Source organism: Pan paniscus, chromosome 2 (genome assembly GCF_029289425.2).
Source record: "Pan paniscus chromosome 2, NHGRI_mPanPan1-v2.0_pri, whole genome shotgun sequence".
Classification (NCBI taxonomy): Eukaryota; Metazoa; Chordata; class Mammalia; order Primates; family Hominidae; genus Pan; species Pan paniscus.
The window spans coordinates 111,346,086-111,367,439 of NC_085926.1; the positions used below are offsets into that span (position 1 = coordinate 111,346,086).

Genomic DNA, 21,354 nt, shown 5'->3' on the forward strand with positions numbered 1-21,354 from the left:
CTGGACACTGGTGCAGCTTTCTCAGTGTTAATCTCCTGTCCCAGACAGCTATCCTCAAGGTCTGTTACCATCCGAGGAATCCTGGGACAGCCTGTAGCCAGGTATTTCCCCCACCTCCTCAGTTGTAACTGGGAGACTTTGCTACAGATAGTAAGTATGCTTATCTAATCCTACATGCCCATTCTGCAATATGGAAAGAAAGGGAGTTCCTAACCTCTGGAGGAACCCCCATTAAATATCACAAGGAAACCATGGAGTTATTGCACACAGTGCAAAAACCCAAGGAGGTGGCAGTCTTACACTGCTGAAGCCATGAAAAGGGGAAGGAGAGGGGAGAACAGCAGCATAAGCAGCTGGCAGAGGCAGAGAAAGGCCAGCAGAGAGGAAAGAGAGAGAGAGAGGGGAAGAGACAGAGAGACAAAGAGAGAGAGAAAGAGAAAGACAGGAAGTCAAAAAGAAAGAGAAGGAAAGAGAGAGAGGAAGAGACAGACAAAGAAGGAGTCAGAGAGGAAGAAAGAAAAAGAGAGAGAAAGAGACAGACAAAGAGAGAGTCAGAGAGAGAGACAGACAGAAAGTCAAAGAGAGAGAGGAAGAGACAGACAAAGAGGGAGTCAGAAAGAGAGAAAGAGACAAAGAAGCCAAAGAGAAAGAAAGAGAGATGGAAGTAGTAAAGAAAAGAGTGTACCCTATTCCTTTCAAAGCCAGGGTAAATTTAAAACCTATAGTTGATAATTGACAGTCTTCTCCATGACCCTATAACACTCCAATACCACCTTGTTGTCAGTGTAAACAAGGGTGTAGCCCGAAAGCACTGAGGCCACTGACAACCCGTAGCCTTCCTATCAGAGATCCTTGGCCCAGTGGCCCACAGATGGCCCAGGTGCATTCAATCTGTGGCGGTGGCTGCTTTGCTAGCAGAAGAAAGTGGGAAAATAACTTTTAGAGGTAACCTCATCGTGAGCGCACCTCACCAGGTCAGAAATATCCTAAGTCAAAAAAAGAGGAAAGGCAAAGGGGTAGCTTACTGGCTCAAATCTTGAAGTGTGGGGCTGGTTCTGTTGGAAAAAGATGATTTGACCCAGCAGATTTACTAACAGGGGATCTAGGTCTTGATTGGTTGCCATACAGGGGCAACCAGACCTAGGAGGAACTCCCTTTAGGACAGGACAATAGATGGTTCCTCCTGGGCGATTGAGGGAAAAAGACTCAATGGGTACTCAGTAAGTTATAAGGAAACTCTTGTAGAGGCAGAGTTAGGAAAATTGCCTAATAATGGGTCCGCTCAAATGTGTGAGCTGTCTGCACTCAGCCAAATATTAAAGTACTTACAGAATCAGGAAGGAGCCATCTATAAAAATTCTAAGTTAATATGGACTGAATGAGATCTTATTAATAGCAAAGAATAATTGAAATCCCAAACTTACAAGGTTTTCAACAAAAGTAAAGTTTGCTAAAAGTTAACAGTGTAACATGTATTATTCTAACCTCTAATCTTGAGGAAATCAGACCCTATCAGTACCCCTCAAAGCTTAAGTCCGTCAGCACACAGCCATACAACTAATACCCCTAATTATAGGGTTAGGAATGGCTACTGCTACAGGAACTGGAATAGCCAGTTTATCTACTTCATTATCCTACTACCACACACTCTCAAAGGATTTCTCAGTTTGCAAGAAATAATGAAATCTATCCTTACTCTACAATCCCAAATAGACTCTTTGGCAGCAGTGACTCTCCAAAACCACCAAGGCCTAGATCTCCTCACTGCTGAGAAAGGAGGACTCTGAACCTTCTCAGGGGAAGAGTGTTGTTTTTACACTAACCAGTCAGGGATAGTACGAGATGCCACCCGGCATTTACAGGAAAAGGCTTCTGAAATCAGACAACGCCTTTCAAACTCTCATACCAACCTCTGCAGTTGGGCGACATGGCTTCTCCCCTTTCTAGGTCCCGTGACAGCCATCTTGCTATTACTCACCTTCGGGCCCTGTGTTTTTAACCTCCTTGTCAAATTTGTTTCCTCCAGGATCGATGCCATCAAGCTACAGATGGTCTTACAAATAGAACCTAATGAGTTCAACTAACAACTTACCAAGGACTCCTGGATTGACCCACTGGCCCTTCGGCTGACCTAGAGAGTTACCCTCTGGAAGACACTACAACTGCAGGGCCCCTTCTTCACCCCTACCCAGCAGGAAGTAGCTAGAGCAGTCATTGCCCAATTCCCAACAGCAGTTGGGGTGTCCTGTTTAGAGGGGGTATTGAGAGGTGAAGCCAGCTGGACTTCCTGGGTCGAGTGGGGACTTGGAGAACTTTTCTGTCTAGCTAGAGGATTGTAAATGCACCAATCAGCACTCTGTGTCTAGCTAAAGGATTATAAATGCACCAATCCGCACTCTGTAAAAATGCACCAATCAGCGCTCTGTGTCTAGCTAAAGGATTGTAAATGCACAATCAGCACTCTGTAAAATGGACCAATCAGCGCTCTGTAAAATGGACCAATCAGCAGCATGTGGGCAGGGACAAATAAGGGAATAAAAGCTGGCCACCCCAGCCAGCAGCAGCAACCCGCTCAGGTCCCCTTCCACGCTGTGGAAGCTTTGTTCTTTCGCTCTTCACAATAAATCTTGCTGCTGCTCACTCTTTGGGTCTGCACCACCTTTAAGAGCTGTAAACACTCACTGCAAAAGTCCGCGGCTTCATTCTTGAAGTCAGCAAGACCAAGAACCCACTGGAAGGAACCAACTCCAGACACAACATGAAGGAAAATATAGCTGGTTTTGATCACATAAAAATTAAAAATTCTGCACAGTTAGAAAAATATGAACAAAGTTTAAGGCAAATGGCAGAGCAGGAGAAACCATTTACAATATGTAGAATAAAAGGCAAATATCTGTAATATAGATAAAGAGGCTAAAATTAAAAATAATGTGGGAAATAAACAGGACCCAAAGAAAAATGAACAAGAAATCTAAACAGAATTCTCAGAAGAATACATGTAAATGAACCACAGGCATATGAAAGGAAATGCTGAACCCCACCAATAATAAAAAGGATGCAGATTATTCAACCAAGAGTTATTATATTTTGCCTATTAGATTGGTAAAGATGAAAACATTGGTAATACCCAGTGTTATTTGGTACAACTTTATCCTCTCCCCACATTCCAGTCAGATAGCTAGCTAGGTTCTTGTTATCTCCTTCCATATGTTCCCTGAAAACATGATGCTATGGTGGATGGAGGGTCCCCAGATCAGGGACGGAAAGCAGGAGTTAAGGAAAAGAGGATTTGATAACAAGGATGGTGGGGAGGCAGAGGTGAACCATGACTCAAAGGAGGATGGGCAAGTGGGTCCCAGAGCTGTGGGCACTTGATCCCTGCATCTGGAAGTATCTGGGGAGATGGTAAGGCCTTAAGAGTGATGTCTGTATGTGTGTTTGATCTATGGCACAGGTGGCTCCTGGTCTCACAAAACGTTGCCTGCTCCAGCAGAGCACAAAAACCACAGAATGAAAGGACTAAAAGAATCAGGCATTCTGGGAAAATGAGACAATGAGCTTCAGCTATACTAAGACTGACTTTCCTATCTTCTTGATAGAATAGAAGCCCAGAGTCAAAGTCAGATTTAAGTTAGTTTAAATAAAATAAAGAACAGCCATGTACTTACATACCTAAGTTTGTGAGTTAGGATTCATATATATGTATGAATACACACACACACACACACACACACACACAACTTATATATACTGTGAATACTTATTAAAGCCAAACATAGGCTGCTATGTTGAGAGTTCTTCCTGAGAGGAACTTCTTCACCACTTTCATCTTTTAGCAGGTAGCAATCTGGTTATAATTCAGGGATTCAAGTATTGAAATATTATCTAGGAATTCAACTATTCAGGGATTTAATACCTGGTAAGAAGTGCTATAATTTTCAGAGTGAAGTACCAGAGAGGAGACAGCTGCACGATAGAGACAGAGGGAGAGAGAGAACCAGAGTCAGAGAGAGAGAACCAGAGTCAGAGAGAGAGAGCTCCGAAGATCTGCAGAGGGCTCCCTTCCACTCTGCAGTTAAGCACTAACCAGCACTGCATAAGAAGGAGTCTACCTGAGGCTGGGAAAAGAAACACCTGAAAGGAACAGGCAGAATAATCCACAGATCTCACACAGTTGAAATAGCTTGTGTTCCCATAAACCTGATAATACATGGGACATAGGATATTCTGCTCAGAAGAGTGTTGTCTTAGTAGCTGGAAAAAATTAGCCCTAGACTAAAGGCTGCCCTGATCTCACCTAACAAAGATTAAAAGCAAGCCTCAAAAAAAAAAAAAATCTTTTTCCATGTAACTTAACTGAATTCCAAAACAAAGCTCAAGAATAGTTAAAAGTATACAGAGATTAAGATGGCAGATAGGAGGCAGGATTAGCTTGCAGATGGGGACAGAGCATCATGTGGAGACTCACATCATGAACTTTTGCTCCAAGAACTATCACAGGAACATACCCAGGAAAGCTGAGAGAATCCACAGACCCTTTGAAGGAACTGGATCACCCATGCAGGTTCCCTGAGATGCCAAAAAACTGAATCTGCCTGCTTTCTCAATGGGGAGGCTCCTGGTCTGGGGCAGTTGTCAGCCCTGCTCAGCAGCTGCCTGGAAATAGACTTAGTGCTGTTGTGAGGGTATGGTAGGAGTGAGACCAGCCTTTAGGACTGTGGGTTGCATGGGAGCAGGGTCAGGCCTATGACTACCAGCTTTCCCCAACTTCCCTGTATGACTCAGCAGAGGCAGCCATAATCCCCCTGGGAATATAACTCTATTGGACTGGGATCCACACCTCCATCCCCCACAGCAGCCACAGCAAGTCCCGCCAAAGGAGAGGGTGAGCTCAGACACACCTATCCCTGCCCCCACCTGGTGGTCTTTCTCTACCTACCCTGGTAGCTGAAGACAAAGGTCATAATCTCTTGGGAGCTCTATACAGCCCTGCCCACTGCCTGAGAAACCTGAATACTTAACTAGGTGTCTCTAGGGCAAGTTTGCATCCTCCCTACAGGACCACAGCTGATGGGCTCTTGAAAGCACCACCTCCTGGCTGGAGGCCAACCAACACAAAACGAGCACACTAAACAAAAACACAACCAAGGACCCTCACAGAGTCCACTTCACTCCCCTGCTACCTCCACTGGAGCAGGTTCTGGTATCCATGGCTTCAACACCTGAAGACGGATCACATCACAAGACTCTTTGCAGACATTCCCCAGTACCAACCCGGAGCCCGGTAGCTCTGCTGGGACCCAGGGGAAAGGGTGGGGGATGGCGAAGGATTAAAGACTACACATTGGGTACAGTGTACACTGCTCAGGTGATGGGTGCACCAAAATCTCAGTAATCACCACTAAAGAACTTTTCATGTAACCAAACACTACCTGTTCCCCCAAAAACCTATTGAAATTGAAAAAAAAAAAATTAAGCCAGGCGTGGTGGCTCATGCTTGTAATCCCAGCACTTTGGGAGGCCTAGGCGGGTGGATCACGAGGTCAAGAGTTCAATACCAACCTGGCCAAGATGGTGAAACCCTGTCTCTACTAAAAATACAAAAAAATTCACCGGGCATGGTGGCAGGCGCCTGCAATCCCAGCTATTCAGGAGGCTGAGGCAGAGAATTGCTTGAACCCAAGAGGCAGAGGTTGCAGTGAGCCGTGATCACGCCACTACACTCCAGCCTGGGCAACAGAGTGAGTCTCCATCCATGGAATACTATGCAGCCATAAAAAAGGATGAGATCATGTCCTTTGCAGGAACATGGATGAAGCTGGAAACCATCATTCTCAGCAAACTATCACAAGGACAGAAAACCAAACACCACATGTTCTCACTCATAGGTGGGAATTGAACAATGAGATCACGTGGACACAGGGCAGGGAACATCACACACCGGGGCTTGTCAGGGGGTGGAGGGCTGGGGGAAGGACAGCATTAGGAGAAATACCTAATGTAAATGATGAGTTGATGGGTGCAGCAAACCAACATGGCACATGTATACCTATGTATCAAACCTGCAGGTTGTGCACCTGTACCCTAGAATTTAAAGTATTAAAAAAAAAAGTTACAAAAAAAATTTAAGTATACAGAAATATCTAGCACCTACAATGTAAAATTTACAATCAAAATTTACCAGGCAGACAGGAAAAAGCATAAAAATGTAACCCAAAAAAGCATTTAAAAAAGCATAAAAATGTAACCCAAAATGAAGAGAAATATATCAGTCAATAGAAACATGCACAGAAATGATGCAGATAATATAACTAGCAGACAAGGACACTAAAGCAATTATTATAATGTATTCTTCATTTATATATAATTATGTAGAATTATATATTATATATAAAATGTATATAATTATTATAATATATTCTACATTTTCAAGAAGGTAGAGGAAAGCGTACGTTAAAGTGAGGAAAATCCTTAGCTACCACACTAGGAAGTCAATAAAAATGACTAATAATAAATACATATAAATATATTATTTAGATATATGGTTGTAACCACTGTAAAAATATTAAAACTGCTTCTTTTTAAGATATATCATGTTTATGTAAGATAATATTTATTATTTAATTATTATTTAAATGTCTATTATTCCTAAATAGGAATTTATTTCTTAATGTCTATTATTTCTATAGATTCCATGTAATTCCAATACAAATTTTAGCAGGCTTTTTGTAAAAATTGACAAGTTGATTCTATGCAAAGAACCTAACCAATCTTGGAGATGAAGAACAAAGCTGGAGGATTTACAATATTAGATGTCAAGATTTAATTAAGACAGAATGATACTGGCACCTGGATAGACAGATAGGCCAATGAGATAGAATAAAGAGTTCAGAAACAGACCCACACATGTACAGTTACCTGACTTATGACAAAAGCATCACTACAAGCTAGTAAGGAACAGATGGTCTTTTCAACAAAAAATAACTAGGTCAATCGGATATCAATATAAAAACAAATGACATGATCTCACACCACCCATAAAAATTATTCAAGATGTAAAAACAATAGAGCTTCTAGAAGAAAACAGAATTATTTTATGAATTGGGAGTAGGCAAAAGTTCTTTAAGTATAACACAAAAGCATTAATCTTTAAAAAAAGACTAATAAGTTGAACTTCAGTAAAAGAAAAAACTTCTATTCAACAAACAACTCTATTAAGAGACTAAAGCCACATACTACAGCAAGGTATTTTGTATGTGTAAACACACACACACATACACACACATATACACATACATACATGTCATATACATAGTCACTCATATATATAAATAACCAAAAATAACTCATGTATTACATGAGTAAAAATAACTCATGTATATAAATAACCAAAGCTCATATCCAGAAGATATACATAATTCCTGCAACCCAGTTTTAAAAATGGACAAAAGACTGGAACAAACACCTAACAACAGAAAATATACAAATGATTGGTAAATATATGAAAAGGGACTGAAAATCACTCATCAGGGAGATGCCAATTTAAACCATACTGAGATGCTACTACAGAATAGCTGGAATTTAAAGGGCTGACAATCCCAAGCATGAGTATTATGGATTTGTGTCCCCCCAAAAAGCTATGTTGAGGCCCTAACCCCCAGCACCTCAGAGTGTGACCTTATTTGAAAATAGGGTCTTGATAGAGGCAATCAAGTTAAAATGAGATAATGACAGCAGGCCTTAATGAAACATGACTGGTATTCTTATAAAAAGGGAAAATTTGGACACAGAGATGGACATACACAGGGAAACCTATATGAAGAGACACAGGGAGAACACTGAGTGAAAGCAGAGGATTTGGAGAGATGGATTCATCAGCCAAGAAAATCAAAGGTTGCTGGCAAACCACTAGAAGCTTGGAGACAGGTATGGAACAGATTCTCCCCACCAAGTCTTCAGAAAGAACCAACTTGCCTGACACTTTGATTTTGGACTTCTAGCCTCCAGAACTGCGAGACAGTAAATAACCAGTTTTAAGCCAATCAGTTTGTAGTACTTTTTTACAGTAGCCCTAAGACACTAACACAGTGGGGATCAATTGGGATTCTCATACACTGATGGTAAGTGTGTAAACTGAAGAGTGTAAATTTTCAAACCGTTTTGAAAAACTGACAGGATCTAACAAGACTAAACATGCATATAACCTATGGCCCAGCAGTTCCACAACTGAGTATATAATCAACAGAAATAAGCACTTATATCCATCAAAAAACATACACAATGTTCATAGTAGCATTATTTATGGTAGCCAAAAATAGAAACAACTCAAATATCTATTAACAGTAGAAGGGATAAACTGTGGTATAATCATTTTAAAGAAAGATTAAAAAGCAATGGAAAAGAATGAACTACTGATACATGTAACAGCACTGATAATCTTAGACATCATATGAGTTTTAAAAAAAGGCCAGATGCAAAAGAATCCATACTGTAACACTCTATTTATATGGAATTCACAAACAAAACTAATATATGGCAATAAAGATTCAACTTTGAAGAGTATTTCCTGAAGTGAGGTGGACATGGGGAAACTTTCTGGAGTGCTATAAATGTTCTCTATCTTAATCTGAGTAGTAGATATATTTATACATCTGTAAAAAATTTTCAAGATGTTAAGATTTACGTATTTTATGTAAATTATATCTCAGTAAATGGCAAAAAAAAAACATTCCCCTGGAAGTCAAATTGGTGCATGAGAGGGATAAAACCAGAGCCACCTCTGGTTGTCTTTTGTTTAAAGTCCTTTGGTTCCATTTGATTTTTTATTTCTTAATACATACATGTTCATTAATTAATTTGATATAAAATAAATAATTCATCAAAACAAAGTAAATATATATTATATAATTTTAAAAATCTAAGTGTTAAACAAATTTCCCACACTTAAACTAGAAAGGAGTGGACAGAAAGCTCAGGAAAATATCAGTAGCAGTGACAAGAGGATTCCTTGAGATTTCAAGTCAGTGGGTACTTCCAGAGCCCTCTTAACTGGCCACTTCACTGACACTACTATAAACTATGTTATTCACACATGTGCTCTCAAACACCTTAGCTTGTAGAGAATATGGATCCTACCGATTCTTTAGCTTCATTAGGCCGAGTTCATGTTTCTCTTTTTCCCAAGCTAATTCCTTTTCCACTTGTTGAATTTTGAAAGCTGTTTTTCTGTGCATCTCAGCACGGATTTGGGAATCTACATCAAAATCCTGCAGATAAGAAGATCTGTTCATCAAAATGGGTACTGTATCAACTCTGTTTCATATATTTCAGTTTTGTCCCCAGTTTCATGCTGCATCATAACTCTTCCCCAAATATCATAAACTCTGTCCACTACAGAAGAAAAACTGCATATTTTAACTTTACTTCCACAATATAAGGAGAAATGTTCTTCGCAATTAACAATAATACAAATAAAGCTACACAGTTTAAGATTTTTTTCCCACAATAAAAATAATGAATGCTATCAATATTTGGAGAGTATACAGTTTTAAAGACGCTATCTCAAAGAAACTACTATTACATAAAAATTGGACATGAGGTAGATGCTTATGGCAACTGATCATTATCTGAACATCCCCCCTGGTGTGACCCCACCCCAGGAAAGATAGCAGTATCTGGTGTCTTCTTGACATCACCAAGTTTTTGTTGAATCTCCTTCACAAAGGGCTCCACTTTCTCCCATAAGGATACTTAGAGGTCTCATGTTTCTTACCTTCATCCCTGGAAAAATATCAGAGCCAATATTTGTGACAAATTGTGAGTAGTAATTATTCTTTTCAGAGGTGTTTGTGTGTCATTTAAGTAATGATGTGTACAAAGTGCTTAGTCACAGCACTTGCCTCAGTTGTTTTTTATCTTAAATTTTATTACCCATGCTCTGGAAGTTTCAACATTTTTCTTAGAAAAATAGCATAAAGGTCTTTGAACTATTTTGACCTGTTTTTTTTAACCAACATGATTAAATCATGATTTCACCAAAGCATTTTTTATATGAAATTGGCAAAGTGCTTCTAGAATTACAGGACTGGGTAACCCATGAATATATTAAGAATTATGGGTTTTTACTTGATCAGATGGTTAATTAACTCCATTTAGGAAGAGGTACAAAATGAAAAAAAGCTAACCACTAGCAGGTACATGAGGCTTTGCAATAAGTCACAAAAGAAAAAAAGGTAGAATACAAAATTGGCTTAAACAATTTTGTGATTGCCCCCATAGCTACAACTAAATTAAATCATTTAAAAAAATTTTGTAGATCAACCAGGTACTGTCTTTTCAACAGATCTGATAAATTATAGAAATAGAAGCACAGACAATCAAATTATACATGCATCTACCCATTGTATTTTGGCTAAGTACAATAAGAGTTGATAACCAGATTCAAACCTATACTTATGTCTTATCTTGTTATCAAAAAAAAAAAAGTGTGGTAGGTAAATCCAATAGTAAACTTTGTATTACGTAAAGAGGTTCATCTGCTTCCAAACCAAGCAGTGTGTCAAGTTCTAGAGTAGTTTATTTGCTGCAAACATACTGACTGGCCAGATAAAAAGAAGCTTAAAGATGATTTTGGCTCTTCACTCTTAGACATGGCCATGTTATTATCAAGTGAGATACACCAGACACCTTATTATTGTAGAAACATGTAGATTGTATCACGTCCTATGGCTCAAAGAAAGATGATTATGAATACTATATGTCTGAGTATTTGAGAATGAGTGGTGTCTATTGGGGTCTGACAGTATTGGATCTCATGGGACAACTTCACTGCATGAATAGTGAAGAAATTCTGACATTTATTAAGTCTTGCCAACATGAGTTTGGTAGAATAAGTGCTAATATCAGACATGATCCTCATCTTTTATACACTGTTAGTGCTGTCCAGATTCTTACTCTGTATGATAGTATTAATGTTATCGATGTAAAAAAGTTGTGGAATATGTTCCAAGTCTATGGAAAGAAGGTGGTTCTCTTGCTGGAGACTTTTGGGGTCCCACTGAGCAGCTGCTCTAACTGGAGCTAATGGTCTGCTGGAAGTTCCAGCGTGCACTGTGGTAGTTTTATCAGCATACAGAATTACTGGACCAGAGGGGGCCAGCCTGAAAGATAAGGGATGAACACAGTGCAGGGCAGAGAGACCAACTGTTTCATAGGATGGGAAAAATCTACTTTTATAAAGTAGGGGGAAATTGATACAAGATTCTCTTTTTGTGCGGTGGAAACTGGCTCTCCTGGGGAAGCTTGATGCTACTAATGTAAAAAAAAAAAAAAAGGCAGTTGAATTTGTTTTATCTGTGTATGAATTTTGATGGTGGATTTGGTTGCAGACCAGGTTCTGAATTCCATGCTGGGCACATTTATTGTTGCACAGGATTCCTGGCTATTACCAAGTCAGTCGCATCAAGTAAATTATGATTTACTTGGTTAGTGGTTTTGTGAATGAGTTACCCTTGGGTGGATTTAATGGAAGGCCAGGGAAGTTAGCAGGTGTATGCTATTCATGGTGGGTGTTGGCTTTCCTAAAGATCACTGGAAGCCTTCACTGGATTGAGAGAGATAAACCGCGTATGTAATTTCATCTGTCAGTCCTACTTTTGGCATGCCTGAAGAAGTGCTTCAGAGGGTGAATATTCAGCCTGAGCTAGTAAGCTAGATTCATTGAGGCAAAAGTTGCGTAGTATAGTATAATTTTGCCAACTCAACATGTCTGTATTTGAAATGCTTATGAAATCAAAAAATGACTATTATTTTGTGTATTGTGTTAAAGTAATTTTATAATTTATAAGAAATTATATAATTATACATATTGTAGAATAAAGACCTGTATTTTTTTTTTTTTTTTGAGACGGAGTCTCACTCTGTCCCCCAGGCTGGAGTGCAGTGATGTGATCTCGGCTCACTGCACACTCCACCTCCCAGGTTTCACGCCATTCTCCTGCCTCAGCCTCCTGAGTAGCTGGGACTACAGACACCCACCACCACACCTGGCTAATTTTTTTTGTATTTTTTAGTGGAGACAGGGTTTCACCATGTTAGCCAGGATGCTCTCGAACTCCTGACCTCATGATCCGCCTGCCTCGGCCTCCCAAAGTGCTGGGATTACAGGCATGAGCCACCGCGCCCAGCCTAAAGACCTGTATTTTATTTTCTGCTTTATATTTTGAAGACCTGCTATTCTGACCACAATTTTTTTTTACCAGAAAACAAACACCAATTTTATTAATATAATAGCAACAGAAAGGGTTTCTAATTTCTCAGAAGGCATGAAACCAGCACAAGTGTTATAAGATTAAATGCCTACATTTCTTGTGCTGATAGCTTCCCACCACACACCGAAGGTTCCTCAAGGATAACTGCCACCAGAGCTGCTGCAAGAATATGTTTTTCACTAGGCATAGCTTCACAGTCAAATCTTCAAGCAGAAGACTAAAATGTTATTTCTTTTTAGAAGATCTTGGTTGAGGGAGAACATATCAATATGGAGAACAGGGCTTTGCTTCTCAAATTCAAGAAAAACCATTAGCTAATCTATCAATTTTTCTCTGATACAGTGTACCGGAGTGCTCTGTGAAGAATCCTTTTCCATCCCTTCCATGTGTCTGGGTGAAGGGACAGGAGGGGGTGGCAAGGTGACAGTACACTAGAAGGCACTCCTGGTGATGCTCTGGGCTCCACTCCCTTTCTGCTGGTAGTAGTAGGCATCTTTTCTGGCAGCTGCAGCAGCTTGATGTGGAGGGGAGGAAGGGGCCACCACCAATCACCTCTTCTTGAAGCCGTATTTTTTGCATTCATAGAAAAGGTCTGTCTTAGAGTTACCCAAACTGACAATCTTTGGGCAGCCATCCCTATCCTTCTCCTGGATGGTGCACTTCCTTACAATAATAGGCATCAGAAACCCCAGGGCCTCCACAGATCACACAGCACCTCTGGTAAGATCCATAGTTAACGCTCATCACATATGTGCATCAGAGTGCAGGGATGCACATAGGAATCACAAATCACACACTTGCCATCACATTTTTCACACAGTCTTCCGATAGCAATACCAGTCTGCTTGCAGCAAAATATCAAATCAGGATGATGTTTAGCCATAGTTCCCAACGAAGCCAGCCACCGGACGCTTCAGGCCAATTTTTGTTTATACTTCAGTGTATCTGTTATTCATGTCTCTATAAAAGAAAACTTAAAAGAACTCTTGGGTTCTACTTTATTTCTTCCCCATGTATTCCTTTCATGTGTTCTATAACAACAGTTGATGTAAAACAATTTGTGTCAACAAGAATCTTAACTGATTAAAAGGGATAAACCCCACATACAAATTAAAAGATGCCCAAAATAAATGGCTATTGAAATTTTGAAAGAAACAAACAAAAAAGAAAGATGATTTTAAGTGTTTCTACTTGTTGGGAAAATAGTCATCTCTATCCAGAAATAGCATATGTTAAAATAAAAATCAAGTTTATATTAGGCTTACTGTTCGTTTAAACTGCATATGCTTTGGTAATTTTTCATTCATTTCTAATAGTTTACAAAATTCACTCCTCAAAGCTTTGATTTGCTCTCTCTTCTGTGCCTTTATTTCTCCCACTTCTTTCATTAACTTGTCATGTTCTCTTTTTCTCCTAGCATTCTCGATACTGAAAACAGAAATTTAAAACAATAACAGGTTGTTATACAGAAACAGCAGAGAAAGAGAAAATTAGTATTCAATAATTTGAAAATTCATTAAGCTTGGTCAACTTCTGCACTGTTGATTTGTTTTGCAAAATCTCAGGCCTAGTCAGTATTTATCAAAAATTCCCATACCTGTAGGCTTTGGGATCTTCAATGTCTTCTGGAATTGGCTCTGTTTCAATTCCAAACTATAAGAAGGGAAGTAAAAGGTTAGCCCTTTAAAATTGCATAGCATTTTCCTTAAAATATCTAGGAAGAAGTAAATTAAAAACTCAAATTGGTTCGGTTTTTTTTTCTGCCAATTTCTAATAATTATAGGTCTGAAAATCAGTTTCACAAAAATCCAAGGAAAAAAATGCAGTTTACTAAACTTACTTGTTTCTGCTTTATTTGAAGGAGTACATAGGAAAAGTCTTAACCTAATCATATGTTTGCAAAATGTTAATATCCCCATAATTTCCCCTCAAAATGTAAATTACTAATGTTCGTATGCTATTAACACAGAATTCACAAAAGTCTAGATCATTTATTTCAAAATGCTGTTTTTCAGTATGTACCTTTATCACATGAATCGTTTGTCCAAATACCTCAGTGTGTCCTAGAAATATTTCAATATATATATTTTTACATTTTAAGTAAGCATTTTATATCACCTTCTCAAAGGAAGACGTAAAGTGGAAAATGCAAAGAACAATATAATCCCCCTCCTTGAAAGAGAAAGATATGAAATCAGAAATACAAGTCTCCCTTCAGAAAGGAAATCAGTTTAAATTTGGGGGAACTAAAAAGTAAATCACTTAAAAGTACTCTGTTTATTCAGGTACTGTGCTGTAAAATGTCTTAGTCTGTGATACTAAGGAAGGAAAATTATAACCCAGTGAACAAAATAGTCTTAGTTTGCTAACTAGTCTGTTCATAAATAAAACTAAACTTTATTTCCTATTCTCTTTCACAGAAGATAGGTCTCTGTTTTGCTGTCATTTGTTGTAAGCAAATAAAAATTCTCTTTTGATAAAGTTGTTTTATTAGTCTCTATATGTATGAAATGTAAATCTACATATTTTTATGGAAGTCAAGGTTTATGACTTTAATAAAAGCAAAGTCATAAAACATGATCAATATAAGAGACAGTAATGGCTAATAAATTGTACTGACTATTAATCACTTAGGACAAAAATTTACTGAATTTTATTTATTTTTTACTCTTTTATTGGCCAGAGCTAAGTACCTTCGTTTTCTAATATCAGTGTAACTTCTAGGATTTTATGCTGATACTGGGGCAATTGTCTCCTGGTCACAGTTGTTTCCAATAAGGTTGAGTTAAACAAAGTTCCAAAAATATGCCAATCAGTTCCAAAATATATGCCAATGGGTCTCAATCCTAGCTGCACAGTAGAATCACATGAAGGATAGTGTATACAATACTGAAGACTGGGCATCACCTTCAGAGATTCTAATTTAATTGTTCTTGGGTGGGCTCTGGCATCTGTACTTCTAGGGCTCCCTAGCTGATTCTAAAGTACAGTAAGGTAAGAACCTCAGACCAGTGCTGAGCTTAGTTGTTTTCTGTTGTTTTTTTTTTAAAAAAATCTTTCTCATTTTTCTTTCTTAAAAGCTATGTCTGCTTCAGTGATTTCAGAAATATTGATTGCAGCCATAAATTTAAATGTGGAATAAATATTTTTCTATCCAATATGGGTTTCTGTAGGAGGGATATTGACTGCAGCTGTAAATAAAGGGACATGATTATTGAAATGTGGAATAAATATTTTTCTATCCAATATGGGTTTCTATAGAGAGGGTTGGCACCAGGTAGAAAGGCATTTTCTTCTTGTTCATATACTTTCCCTCCTGTAATTCCTTTTTCTGAGCTGGACCCTCTCTAACCAGCAGCCCATACTCCAAATTTTGCTATTAGAAGAAATGAAAATTGACCTACTCATATCTTCCCTACATTCTTTATGTGTACTTTGAAGTAGGCTACCTGCTAAATGGGAAGCCAATATGTTCAAAGGAATTTTAGCTATAATCTTTCTAATACAACTCCTTTCTCCTTAGGAGCAATTCTAATGGTTATTAACTACTGACTTTTTCTAAATAAATTGCTTTGATAATATGAAATTCAAGTTCTATGACAGGAAAAAAGGACATAATTTGGGGATCTGAACCCTCAAACTTCATCATAAAGCCAAAAATCTAGTTCTGCTTTTAAAAAAATACTTTATACTGAATCTTTGATCATGACCCACATTGTCACATTCTAATACTAAAAACAACTATATTTTTGCAACCCCTATCAAAACCACACTTTATGGCATATGTCCTATATCAGCCCTTACAATGAGTGAATGAATAAATGAAAAGCAAAAGAAAATCTGAAAAAATTGCAAACTTTGAAAAAAAAACTTTGATTAAGAAAGTTTTTTTAATATACAAACTTTTAACTACATAGAAAAACTGACACATTCTTTTTTAATCTGGGGAATTCCAATCTTTAATAATAAGGGGAATGTAATACCTTTAATATTTGATATATAAGCACCAGAAAGTCAAATTATAATAGTAGCAGGAAGATTAGACTATAAGGTGAATGTGTCTAAATAACTTTTAATTTATAACGAATATGAACAATTTTAATATCACTATTTTTAAATACAGTTTGTTATTAATTAACTGGTTAATTAATTACATACCCTGGGAGATGGAACTTTGGCCTTCATGTCTTTCCTTAGCATAAATTCAGAAAAAATGTTGAAAACAAAGATATTGCCATCTGCTCCAGCAGTCACCAAGAAACGATCATCAAAGCTACTAGCAATACTTTTAATACATCCATAATTATTGTCATGCATATTGAAGTGCCAGTAGTCCACCAAACTGGTCAATGAAGGATCATTTTGATTTAGGACATAGACTCGAATTGCTCCATTTTTCATTCCACAAAACATCATAACTTTGTTAATGCTATGAAACAAAAAATGTAAATTGTTCTTCCCCTTAATCTGAAAATAATGCTTAATTTCAACTTAATTGACAAGTGGCTAAATTAATAACAAAGTTGTTATGGACTGAATTGTACACCCCTAAAATTCCTATATTGAAGCCCTAACCCCTAATACTTCAGAATGTAACTGCATTGCGATAGGGCTTTTAAAGAGGTAATTAAGTTAAAATTAGAACATTAGGGTAGGTTCTAATCCAGTCTGCCTGGTGTACTCATAAGAAGAAGATATCAAAGGGGGTCACTTCCAAGACGGCCAAATAGGAACAGCTCCAGTCTGCAGCTCCCAGCAAGATCGATTTAGAAGATGGGTGATTTCTGCATTTCCAACTGAGGTATCTGATTCATCTCATTGGGACTGGTTGGACAGTGGGTGCAGCTGATGGAGGGCAAGCCAAAGCAAGGCAGGGTGTTGCCTCACCTGGGAAGCGCAAGGGGTCAGGAGATTTTCCTTTCCTAGCCAAGGGAAACTGTGACAGACTGTACCTGGAAAAATGGTACACTTCTGCCCAAATACTGCGCTTTTCAAAAGTCTTAGCAACCGGCAGACCAGGAGATTCCCTCCCATGCCTGGCTCAGCAGGTCCCACGCCCATGGAGCTTTGCTCACTGCTAGCACAGCAGTCTGAGATCAACCTGTGAGGCTGCAGCCCGGTGGGTGGAGGGGTGTCTGCCATTACTGAGGCTTGACTAAGTAAACAAAGCGGTTGGGAAGCTCTAACTGGGCGGAGCCCACCTCAGCTAAGCAAGGCCTACTGCCTCTATAGACTCCACCTCTGTGGGCAGGGCATAGCTGAACAAAAGGCAGCAGACAACTTCTGCAGACTTAAACGTTCTTGTCTGACAGCTCTGAAGAGAGCAGTGGTTCTCCCAGCACAGCGTTCAAGCTCTGAAAACGGACAGACTGCCTCCTCAAGTGGGTCCCTGACCCCCATGTAGCCTGAGAGACACCTCCTAGTAGGGGCCAACAGACACCTCATACAGGCGGGTGCCCCTGTGGGATGAAGCTTCTAGAGGAAGGATCAGGCAGCAATATTTGCTGTTCTGCAATATTTGCCATTCTGCAGCCTCCATTGGTGATACCCAGGCAAACAGGGCCTGGAGTGGACCTCCAGCAAACTCCAACAGACCTGCAGCTGAGGGCCCTGACTGCTAGAAGGAAAACTAACAAACAGAAAGGAATAGCATCAACATCAACAAAAAGGACATCCACACCAAAACACCATCTGTAGGTCACCGACATCAAAGAGCAAAGGTAGATAAAACCACAAAGATGGGGAGAAACCAGAGTAGAAAAGCTGAAAACTCCAAAAACCAGAGCACCTCTTCTCCTCCAAAGGATCACAGCTCCTCACCAGCAATGGAACAAAGCTGGATGGAGAATGATTTTGATGAGTTAGTTGACAGAAGTAGGCTTCAGAAGGTTGGTAATAACAAACTTCTCCGAGCTAAACGAGCATGTTCTAACCCATTGCAAAGAAGCTAAAAACCTTGAAAAAAAGGTTAGATGAATGGCTAATTAGAATAAACAGTGTAGAGAAGACCTTAAATGACCTCCTGGAGCTGAAAACCACAGGACGAGAACTTCGTGACGCATGCACAAGCTTCAATAGCTGATTCAATCAAGTGGAAGAAAGGATATCAGTGATTGAAGATCAAATTAATGAAATAAAGCAAGAAGACAAGATTAGAGAAAAAAGAGTAAAAAGAAACGAACAAAGTCTCCAAGAAATATGGGACTATGTGAAAAGACCAAATCTACATTTGATTGGTGTACCTGAAAGTGATGGGGAAAATGGAACCAAGTTAGAAAACACTCTTCAGGATATCATCCAGGAGAACTTCCCCAACCTAGCAAGGCAGGACAACATTCAAGTTCAGGAAATACAGAGAACACCACAAAGATTCTCCTTGAAAAGAGCAACCCCAAGACACATAATTGTCAGATTCACCAAGGTTGCAATGGAGGAAAAAATTGTAAGAGCAGCCAGAGAGAAAGGTCGGGTTACCCACAAAGGGAAGACCATCAGACTAACAGCAGATCTCTCGGCAGAAACCCTACAAGCCAGAAGAGAGTGTGGGCCAATATTCAATATTCTTAAAGAAAAGAATTTTCAACACAGAATTTCATATCCAGCCAAACTAAGCTTCATCAGTGAAGGAGAAATAAAATCCTTTACAGACAAGCAAATGCTGAGAGATTTTGTCACCACCAGGCCTGCCTTACAAGAGCTCCTGAAGGAAGCACTAAACATGGAAGGGAACAACCGGTACCAGCCACTGCAAAAACATGCCAAATTGTAAAGACCATCAAGGCTAGGAAGAAACTGCATCAATTAACAGGCAAAATAACCAGCTAACATCATAATGACAGGATCAAATTCACACATAACAATATTAACCTTAAATGTAAATGGGCTAAATGCTCCAATTAAAAGACACAAACTGGCAAATTGGATAAAAAGTCATGACCCATCAGTGTGCTGTATTCAGGAGACCCATCTCACTTACAGAGATACACATAGGCTCAAAATAAAGGGATGGAGGAAGATCTACCAAGCAAATGGAAAGCAAAAAAAAGCAGAGGTTGCAATCCTAGTCTCTGATAAAACAGACTTTAACCCAACAAAGATCAAAAGAAACAAAGGCCATTACATAATGGTAAAGGGATCAATTCAACAAGAAGAGCTAACTATCCTAAATATATATGCACTCAATACAGGAGCACCCAGATTCATAAAGCAAGTCCTTAGAAACCTACAAAGAGACTTAGACTCCCAAACAATAATAATGGGAGACTTTAATACCCCACTGTCATTATTAGATCAACGAGACAGAAAGTTAACAACGATATCCAGGATTTCAACTCAGCTCTGCGCCAAGCAGATCTAATAGACATCTACAGAACTCTCCATCTCAAATCAACAGAATATACATTCTTCTCAGGACCACATCATATTTATTCTAAAACTGACCACATAATTGGAAGTAAAACACTCCTCAGCAAATGTAAAAGAATAGAAATCACAACAGTCTCTCAGACCACAGTGCAATCAAACTAGAACTCAGGTTAATAAACTCACTCAAAACTGCACAACTATGTGGAAACTGAACAACCTGCTCCTGAATGACTACTGGGTAAATAACGAAATGAAGGCAGAAATAAAGATGTTCTTTGAAACCAATGAGAACAAGGACACAACGTACCAGAATCTCTGGGACACATTTAAAGCAGTGTGTAGAGGGAAATTTATAGCACTAAATGCCCACAAGAGAAAGCAGGAAAGACTTAAAATCAACACCCTAACATTGCAATTAAAAGAACTAGAGAAGCAAGAGCAAACAAATTCAAAAGCTAGCAGAAGGCAAGAAATAACTAAGATCAGAGCAGAACTGAAGGAGATAGAGACAAAAAAACCCTTCAAAAAATCAGTGAATCCAGGAGCTGGTTTTCTGAAACAATCAAGAGAATTGATAGAGAGAGCACTGGCAAGACTAATAAAGAAGAAAAGAGAGGAATCAAATAGATGCAATAAAAAATGATATAGGGGATATCACCACTGATCCCACAGAAATACAAACTACCATCAGAGAATACTATAAACACCTCTATGCAAATAAACTAGAAAATCTAGAATAAGTGGATAAATTTCTGGACACATACACCCTCCCAAGACTAAACCAGGAAGAAGTTGAATCTCTGAATAGACCAATAACAGGTTCTGAAATTGAGGCAATAATTAATACCCTACCAACCAAAAAAAGTCCAGAACCAGACAGATTCACAGCCGAATTCTACCAGAGGTACAAAGAGGAGCCAGTATCACTCCTTCTGAAACTATTCCAATCAATAGAAAAAGAGGAAATCCTCCCTAACTCATTTTATGAGGGCAGCATCATCCTGAAATCAAAGCATGGCAGAGACACAACAAAAAAAGAGAATTTTAGACCAATATCCCTGATGAACACAGACGCAAAAATCTTCAATGAAATACTGGCAAACCAAATCCAGCAGCACATCAAAAAGCTTATCCACCACAATCAAGTGGGCTTCACCCCTGGGATGCAAGGCTGGTTCAACATACACAAATCAATAAACGTAATCCATCACATAAACAGAACCAACGACAAAAATCACATGATTATCTCAATAGACGCAGAAAAGGCCTTCGACAAAATTCAACAGCACTTTATGCTAAAAACTCTCAATAAACTAGGTATTGAAGGAATGTACCTCAAAATAATAAGAGCTATTTATGACAAACTCACAGCCAATATCGTACAGAATGGGCAAAGTGGAAGCATTTCCTTTTGAAAACTGGCACAAGACAAGGATGTGCTCTCTCACCACGCCTATTCAACATAGTGTTGGAAGTCCTGGCCAGGGCAAACAGGCAAGAGAAAGAAATAAAGGATATTCCATTAGGAAAAGAGGAAGTCAAATTGTCCCTGTTTGCAGATGACATGATTGTATATTTAGAAAACCCCATTGTCTCCGCCCCAAATCTCCTTAAGCTGATAAACAACTTCGGCAAAGTCTCAGGATACAAAATCAATGTACAAAAATCACAAGCATTCCTATACAGCAGTAACAGACAAAGAGAAAGCCAAATCATGAGT

At 38.8% G+C, this 21,354-nt stretch overlaps 1 protein-coding gene and 1 pseudogene across 7 annotated transcripts in view; both read right to left on the reverse strand.

Annotated features, from left to right (window-relative positions):
* CFAP44 (cilia and flagella associated protein 44) overlaps positions 1–21,354 on the reverse strand; it is a 155,304-nt gene that overhangs the window by 60,075 nt on the left and 73,875 nt on the right. For 5 of the 7 annotated variants that reach the window (XR_010111448.1, XM_063602499.1, XM_003825105.6 and 2 more), the window contains 4 exons: positions 16,428–16,698; positions 13,867–13,922; positions 13,535–13,697; positions 9,136–9,266 (listed from right to left, as the gene is read on the reverse strand). Coding sequence is in view for 6 of the 7 variants with exons in the window: in XM_063602499.1 (XP_063458569.1) it covers positions 9,136–9,266; positions 13,535–13,697; positions 13,867–13,922; positions 16,428–16,698 (621 nt within the window). In the remaining variant the exon portion in view is untranslated. The remainder of the gene's footprint in view (positions 1–9,135; positions 9,267–13,534; positions 13,698–13,866; positions 13,923–16,427; positions 16,699–21,354) is intronic. The other 2 variants (XM_063602503.1, XM_063602502.1) reach the window with 1 other exon arrangement.
* Positions 12,247–13,649, reverse strand: LOC103787192 (PHD finger-like domain-containing protein 5A; annotated as a pseudogene).